At 37.6% G+C, this 9227-nt stretch overlaps 1 protein-coding gene across 1 annotated transcript in view; it reads right to left on the bottom strand.

The window, feature by feature from the left end:
- The window catches only part of LOC107749079 (protein lin-7 homolog A-like), a 46446-nt gene extending 38037 nt beyond the window's left edge, over positions 1–8409 (bottom strand). Inside the window, exons 1-2 of the mRNA XM_016564127.1 lie at positions 8289–8409; positions 7644–7754 (exon numbers count right to left, since the gene is read on the bottom strand). Of these exons, the coding sequence (XP_016419613.1) occupies positions 7644–7754; positions 8289–8409 (232 nt within the window). The remainder of the gene's footprint in view (positions 1–7643; positions 7755–8288) is intronic.
- Positions 8410–9227: the final 818 nt, after the last annotated feature.

Here is a 9227-nt window from a genome sequence, read left to right as displayed (position 1 = left end):
TTTTTTTTTTTTTTGGTAAGGACTATGATAAAATCGTATTTATGAGATAAATATCTGAAGGTCTAGTATGTAGTTTTACACACCTCTATTGCTAAAGATCGGAGTGTTACTGATGGTTGAGCCTCTGGTCACATTTAGTGCTCTGTAGGACTCAGTGATTTGTGTTTTGTGTCAAGGCAGGCATGTGGCTAATTGTGCTCGTTCATCTTTGGACCGTGAAAAATTATACCCATTTTACATAATGTGCAACTGTTTGGGGTGAAAAATTAGATAAATCCTCCCAAACTGTCTCACAAATGGACAAAAACAAGTTCTGTTTTCAGTTTAGTAGCCTTCATTAGATAATAACTTTGTTTGAACACAGACAGCAAAGCAAAGTGGGCCAGACCCTGGCAGGAACTAATATCTAAAATCGAACCCAGCGAGACTAGAAGAGCAGACACAAAAGCTATTACAGCCTGTGGGCTCATGGGACAACAACAAATGCAACAATCTGAGCAAAAGCTCTTGCACTTTGAGGGCCTTTCTGTCAGTCACATTGAGAGGAGACTTACAACCTTTTGCTCTAATCTTCAAACCCCAAATGGGCGGTTTTGGTACACTTTTCATTAATATGTCACATTGCACTGAATTTGAAATATTTTCTAATCAAACAATTGATCCAAATTAAATCTCTTCTGTTATTAAAGCAGTTTAGATTGTATCAAAACCTGACAGCTAGATCCATAACCGAGCAGTGTCCTGGCATGTCCCACTTGGCTCTGGAACAGAGCTGTCAGAAGAATGTCAGCATGACATTAATCACTCTGGTGCCACCGCATGTCAGTAAAAATTGATGACTGATGCTTTTTGGTGAAAAATTAACACAGACAAGGGCATATATTGGGGCCTTTTACATGCTTATACCAGTTTTTTTAAACTGAAACTATTAAAAAAATAACTTTTATTCATTAAAATTAAAATAAAATAAAATTGAATTGAATTATTAGATGAAAAGTACTCAGATTGAAAAGTAAAACTGAACATTCCTAGAACCGAGCAGTGTCCTGGCATGTCCCACTTGGCTCTGGAACAGAGCTGTCAGAAGAATGTCAGCATGACATTAATCACTCTGGTGCCACCGCATGTCAGTAAAAATTGATGACTGATGCTTTTTGGTGAAAAATTAACACAGACGAGGGCATATATTGGGGCCTTTTACATGCTTATACCAGTTTTTTTAAACTGAAACTATTAAAAAATAACTTTTATTCATTAAAATTAAAATAAAATAAAATTGAATTGAATTATTAGATGAAAAGTACTCAGATTGAAAAGTAAAACTGAACATTCCTAGTCACTGGCTGGTCTAACCAGTTCTTAAGACAGTCTTAAAATAATGGTTGTGTTTATGCAACTGGCCCTAAGTTGATTCCTGACATGATCTGAAGCAGCCAAGCGAATGGAAACTTGTTGGAAAAAAAATTTTTGTTGTTGGAAAAAAATGTTGGAAAAGTCTACAAAAAATCATCTTTTATGTTCTATGGAAAAAATAACAGAAATAGCATACCATTTTGGATTGAGATAAGGATGAGTAAATAATGAATGATAGGTAAATGTTTCTTTTAACAGTTTTGGTTCACCCAAGCATAGCTATGGGAACAGTATGATTAGGAAATAATGAGAAAAACAAAACATATAACTTTTTATTACATTTCTAATCATATATTTTATTTATAGAGCCTTTTAAGGTACTCAGTGCTGCTTTACCAGAGATAAAAAGGACAAATGCAATAAAATAAAACCAACACACATTAAAAGCAATCTCAAAAGGTGAGGTTTGAGTAATGATTTGAAGTTTTTTTTAGTTTTAGTTTCGAAGGAGCTTGAGTTTTGAGGGGTCTTAGTATGGAGGGCTTAGTGCATAAAGAGAAGGTCTTTAAAAGAGATCCATTGTGAGACAGGGAGCCAGCTTTTAAAGGACAGCGGTGATGTGGTCACGATAGCAGACATGCAGCAGAGTTCTGGATGTACTGGAGATTATATTTAGGATTTAGGATGATAAAGAATGCAGTTGCAATAGTCAATTCTGGATGTAATAAAGGCATGAGTTCCAGCAGCAGAGAAGAAGAGTGATGAACAGAAACGAGCTAAATTTTAATTAATTATAACCAGAATATTCATAGTACAAATACATGTATTGCATCTGTTTTTTGTTTTTTTTTCAGAAAAGATGTATATTTCTTTTTTCTTTTGAACTTTCTATTCATCAAAGAATTTTTTTTCCGGAATTTTTTTAAAAATTTTTTATTTCAAATATGTTCAAATAGAAAACAGTTATTATAAATTGTATTAATATTTCACAATATTGCTGTTTGTTTGATCAAATAAATGCACCCTTAGTGAGCATTAGAGACTTTAAAAAATCTTACAGGCAAAACATTTTACAGCCATTTTTTTTTCTTTTTATTGAGATAGTATAGAGAAGAGGAGACAGGAGATGATAAAAGAGAAGAGCAGAAGATGGGATTGGGAAAGGACCTCGAATTTGAATCATCACAGATCATCCATAACACTTCAGTGCCAGAGCATTGCCTATGATCAATTCAAAATGTTTGCAGTACATTTCCCACTTGGTGCAGGTTTCACTTATCACTGAATGGATCAATTCAGTGGCTCACACCCACCATTTCAGTATTGCACTGTACTGTCCAGTGTAGATAGTAGTGCCCTTTTGTCACTCATCGGAAGTGAATTCCTCACTTCCTTTCACTTAATCTTCTGTGTCAAGCTTGCCTTAAGTGCATTACAGGGTGGACAATTATGCAAGGCAACAGAAGGCAGCATATTAATGCACAACTCTTTGTAACAGACTTCCTGTGAGGGGTGTGCACATGAAGCTTTAAGAAGCTGCTCTATAGGTTTTGGAACAGAGCAATCGGCTCATAATATTGACAATGTAATTGGAGCATACGCTCAGAATAAAGGTTCACACTATTTCACTACAATCCACCAACTTTGGAATGTCTGGCCTTGCCACGGATCAGAAGCTCAATAAACCAACATAGGCTCATTGGAACAATGTGCAAAACTCCTATACATGCTATTCACTGCAGCTGAAATGAACACTAGAGTCAGTAAAAAATGCCAACAACTTTTATTCCATTCCACACAAATTATGATTACAGGGGCAGATTATCAATTAACAGACTTATTTTTGTGTGACTTCTTGCACGGTACTATGCGATGACCTCAAAACACATTTATCATGGTGTATGATTTGTAAACTAATACAGTCACACTTTATTTTAAGATCCAGTTCTCAATTAACAAACCATTAACTACGACTTTTGCCTCAATAAACTCCTAATTAATAGTTAGTAAGGTAGTTGTTAAGTTTAGGTATTGGGAAGCATTAAGGATGTAGAATATGGTCATGCAGAATATGTGCTTTATAAGTACTAACAAACAGCCAATATGTTAATATAGGCATGCTAATAAGCAACAGGTTAATAGTAAGAATTGGTCCTTATACTAAAGTGTTACCACTAATACATTTTCAAGTTTGAATCGCATGACCAGCTTCTTATATATGGCTTTTCAGACATGGTAAACTTGCTCGGAAGCTCACCTGGTACAGCACTGTACATTGCGGAGCGCCCAGGTATGAGTCATGTGAAACACAAGTCACGATAAAAGAGCTTAAAGACGTAAAGCAAGCTAAAATGACGGATGATTCAGCAAATGTGTTTTTGCTCACATTTACTTTTATTAACACTATTGGTTAGGTTAGTATAGGTGGTATACGTTATTTTCAAATGCTATAGAGCATTAACCTTTTAGTGTCACTCACTTGACCATTTTAAACTACCGTGATACATAACAGCCAATCTAATAAAATGTTGCCAGATTCACATTCAGATAAGAATGAACATACTATTAGCTCCACTGGACATTTCACTTTCAAAGTTGTGCGAAATGTGCAAGAAGCAACAATATAATTTTGCAGTACGATGTGTTCCAATGAGCCTGGTTTTCCCAAACACCGAGTGCATGACATCAGATTAGTGAAGGTGACTTTGCAGTCATGTCCTGTGGCAGCTTTCACAGATCCACATATGTACAGGCAGCGCCATAGCATGTGACAACCGTTACTTCATTAATCCTGTGCTGAAGCTCCATCATTACCGGTGGATTCTGCCACGAGGATGGTCTGGAGTCGTGTATGGGGTAATGAGCCGTCCTGAACATGCTGGTGTCCTTTCAGCCAGCGCAGGAAACTGTGTGAACACACCTTTTCAGATTTATGTCTCAGTACCAGGAGATTAGAGGATGACCACGGATGATCTTCTGCTCCTTCTCACTTCCTGTCTCTCTCTGTGACTCATACTTCTCTTGTGTGTCTTGATTTAGATGGTTCTGTCTCTGTGGTTTCTCTTGCTCATTATTTTAGAAAGTCTTTGTATTGAAGCTGCTTTAAGGATCAACTTTGAGAAGGCACAAATGTGTTGTGTCATACACATTGCCTAAGACCTTCCTTCCTGTTTATCATGATCTTTCAATGGATGCCACTTTGTATTAAAATGTGGTAGGGACAGTTGGGGGGATAGGTTGTGCATAGATTCTGCTGATTATGATGTCATGGAAGATATTGCTAATGAATATTAATTAGGATAGCACATGCAATTTAACATGATCTGTTACTGTTTCGATAAATACTTAGTCTATATGATGTAAATCAGCTCTCTAGGAGAGTATTTGCTAAGTAAAAAATGAAATAGTAACATTATCATAATGATTAGAAATGTCCAAAATCATTTCTACTTATTTGGAAGAACCACTGCAGTTTTTGTTGTTGTTTTTCTATGTAAACATGCACAAGACTTATGTCTTTGACCACTGCGCTGTGCATCACTGTTTTTCCAGCATCTTGTTCAACTTTCAAAAACATGTCTTGAGACCTTGCATTCTTTTCCATTCATCAGTGGTTCCACTCTTGAGTTTATAAACACAAGAATGTATTATGTGCGAATAACCCATTAATTGCTCTTTTTATTTACTGTAACATGCTTTTTTTGTATCCAGATATCTGGATATTCTTTAGCTGGATTCCAATTATACATTGTACTGTATTACAGTAGACTTTAGTCAGGGTACTGCCATACATAATTTTTGACAGGAATGAAAACAAGGCTGTGATGGATAGAAGTGCAGTGTGTTCAATGGATTGTACTGTTGTTTAACAACATGACAGTTTTTCAGCTGATGAAACATCTTTCCAAAAAACTTTCTGTAGACATTAAACATTTGGAAAAGTTTTGAAAGTATGTTGTTGTTTTTTTATTTTAACAAGGACTTTTATACAGTGTATGCCACTGTAAAGACTGTAAATCTATCCCTCACAGCCTCGTATTAAATTCCATATGGTGTCTAACCTGACTAAGGTCTATAAGAGCCATTCATGCTGACCAGTTCAATCCAGAATTAAGATGTGTCCAGGGGTTTGGGAATCCAGATTGCAGTTCTGTCAGGACCACTATCGTCAAAGATGATTGACAGTTTGGATCGGCAGTATGGTTCTGTTCTGGGCAAGAACTCCCGCATGCATAAGAGCAGGGAGAGCAGCGATAACCCCCCTAGGGTAAAAAGAACAGATCCAACATAAATGTATTGCAGATATCATTAATATTCAATAATTTAATGTGCACATTTTAGAAATTAGTCAGATTCAAAGGGGAATCAGAAGGCTGAATCCTGACTGGACAAGAGGAGGCGCTGGGGATGGAGGAGGGTAATTAGCTATTGAGCTAATGCGAAAGCTGCTGATAATACTGAAGGACCTTATGGATGCTGTGACAGGTGTCGTATCCCTATACACTCTTAAAAATAAAGGTGCTTCACGATGCCATAGAAGAACCTTTTTGTCTAAATGGTTCCATAAAGAATCTTTAACATCTGAAGAACATTTCTGTTTCATAAAAGGTTCTTTGTGGCGAAAGAAGGTTCTTCAGATTATAAAAAGGTAAGAAAGAGATGGTTCTTTAAAGAACCTTTGACTGAATGGTTCTTTGTGGAGCCAAAAATGGTTCTTCTATGGCATCGCGTGAAGAACCTTTTGAAGCACCTTTATTTTTAAGAGTGTAGGTAGACGTGGATCAGCTGAGAGTCAGCTGATTCGAGCTTGACAAATGTGAGCTACGCTTGATATATACATCAGTGGATGTATATCAACATTTGTTTGGGAACAAATTTGTTTGGATAGAGAGTTGTGGAACGGTGATAAATCGGAGCATGTCTGAGAACTGTGTGTGGGAGAGAATTTAGCGCTGTCACTTTGTGCCACTGACGACAACTGCAAAAATCACTCATCAAAACATTGAAAAGATTCACTCAGATTCAATCAATATTCATCAGTAAATTAATAGTCATCAGAGAAGTTTTCTCAGTAAGATGTATTAAATATATCCCTGCCATTAGCAGGGATTTCATAAAGTGGTGGGGACATAATCAGCTTTGGCAAAAAAGTGGTTATATCCCATCGTAATTGTTTCTTGCAATTGCATATTTGAGGGCACTGTAAGCGACTTGCATAGAATGTCCCTATTTTCTGATATCATTAGTTCTGTAAACCTAAAAAATGGTATAGGGAAGCGGCCCACCCCTTTTTAGCTATTCAGAAAACACCTTTTACAGATATTGGTTTGCTGGGACGATAGATCTTAAGAGAGAGGGTGTGTGGTTGAAGGTATTATCTAATTGTAGCGGAAGTTAGCAAATCACTTACAGCACCTTTAACAATATTGAGCTGAAACTCTATAACCTCGGGGAAGGAAATGATGTCTAATGCCTTACTAGCTGTCTAAAGATCAATCACCATAATGTCATTTAGTGGGCAAAGTTATTTATACAAAATAAATGGACTGGTTAATGCATTTGTGGAGATTGTTAAGGACTGTATCTTCGAGGGAACATGAAACAACATTTCAAAGATAAATTCATCCATTAACAAAGTTATAAGATGAAAAAAGCCTCTAAAAGCATTTCAAGCTCCCGCATCATGCGCCGCTATTACAGATAGGATTAATTCTCCATGGCGCCTGGACTTTTCTGCCGGCTTTCAGTGAGCAGTCAAACTAGGCTTGGTCTATTAGTACAGGTCTCATCCCAATAAAGTCTTTTCTCACACATCTGAGTGACACATGCCATCATTTAGCAGGGAAAGGACAGATCGTAGCACACAATATTATTCCAAGAGCTAAATTTGTGGGATTCAGATTTGCATGGTGGCAGGTCAAGGCCCTGTGTCGATCTAGCCTGGGATTTATGTCATGTCTATTAGCACTGGCTCACAAACAGGGCATTTAAAGGGCCTGGTGTACACACTCCAGGTTTGTGATTGGTACATTAAACTACATTACCATGGAGACCGGTAAGTGCAGCGGAGGGGGCTGCAAATGCGTTGGCAATGGAGTGGAAGAGTACACTATTATGTAGCTCTTCTCATAACGTGCGGTCTTCCAACAAGAAATAAACCAGAGTGATTGCGTAATTTCGCACCTTTAAATGTAAAACCCACATGGGGATGCTTGCCCACATGGCTCTGTGAGTAAGCATGGGGGGCAAAGATAACACGGAAGTAGAGAGCATTCAGCCTTCCAGAGTACCGAACTGCACTTTGTGTATGTGACCCGGCTCTCCATTCAAACCACTGTAGCCTTCAGCATTGCTGCTAATGGTGCAGGGGCCACCATGATCCCATTTTCTCCACAAACACACTGTGGATTTAGACAACATAGTGAAAACACCACTTGAATCAACCATAGTATTTTGATTCTGTACTGAAGAAATGTCTCTAACGTCTACAGTTTTGGCCGCTAAAGCAACTTTATGTTTTATCTTGACATATCAGTTTCAGAATCATTCTGATGGTATACTGACTTCTAATGACTTCTGTTTCTTTTCTATACTTGCTCTCAAACGTCTGTTCTGGGAGTAAGTAAGTTCCACAAAAACAAATGCAGCAGCAAATGCTTTAAACAGAATTAATCATATAAAATGTTGAGAAGGCATAATTTTGATATTCATCCAGTTTTCACAGGACTCATGCTTAGACTCTCTTCACCAGTGAACTAGGTTATTCTATCATCGTGAGTTTAGAATACAAATCCAGCAACGGTGTCAACAAAGTATTAAATCATTTGTGAGACATCTCAAACTTCTCAAAAAGATGTTGCTCACATGCGAACACGCAGTTTTTCTGTTTTAAGGGGTGATTGAATGATTTATGTTTGACTTGTTGTGTCACAAACTTGACTTGTTTCTCCTAGACAGCTCCATCTCATGGACAACTAATGGAGACTCCTTCTCAACAGTTCCTCCAACTGTGCTCAGATTCTGAAGTCTGCAATCAAACGTCAGAGATTTCATCATTCTTCCCAAGAAATAAATGTACTTTTAGGCCTGCTGGTATTATCTGGTCTCCCAGCCTGTCAGGTTGGTCTATTGGCTGGATTTAGAGGGGACACTTTTCAGCTGCTCAGCTGGCCATCCAGCTAAACTAGTTAAACACCAGCCTGGCCAGGTTGTGAGACAATTTAAACCAGCTAAAATCAACTTAAACCTATAAGACCAGAAAAAGCTGGTTTAAGTTGATTAGATTTTTTTTTTGCAGGGATGTACACAATTGTATAATTTGTTTCTTTTTTTAAGTTGTGATGAAATGGAAATATGACTGACCTTTTCTTTTTGTATTTTACTGTACATACAAGTATGATGGATTATTATAGAAAAAGAAAAAGTGAAGGACGGGGACTTTGTTATATCCATTGGCTGTTGATTTGATTTTGAGATGTGGGCGTTGCACATAAAAAATCAAGGTTGATGAACGTGAGTGAATCCAATTCTGATTACAAATAAGTAATTAGGTCAAAATGTTTAAAAAATAAAACATACATGCAGGGGCGTAGATTACGCGGGGGACGTGTCCCCCCCACTTTTAATATCACGTAAATTCGTCCCCCGCACTTTTTCGGGCAAGTGTGTTCGCATAGAGGTTTTCAAGAGCCGGTGTGAATAAATATAGATTTAAATTCAAAGAGACAGGATAGTCTGTGCATGATCTGATGTTTTATTCGGACCCAGAATAAGGCGAGATGAACATCATGGAGCGCTAAACATTCCGTGCAGTGTATGTTTCATTCATACTCAAAGCCGGAGGGCGCTCTCGCGCAGAAAGTCGAACCAGGAAA

Source organism: Sinocyclocheilus rhinocerous, unplaced genomic scaffold (assembly GCF_001515625.1).
Source record: "Sinocyclocheilus rhinocerous isolate Xijiao unplaced genomic scaffold, SAMN03320098_v1.1 scaffold1642, whole genome shotgun sequence".
NCBI lineage: Eukaryota > Metazoa > Chordata > Actinopteri > Cypriniformes > Cyprinidae > Sinocyclocheilus > Sinocyclocheilus rhinocerous.
This window is presented reverse-complemented; position numbering and strand designations above follow the sequence as displayed.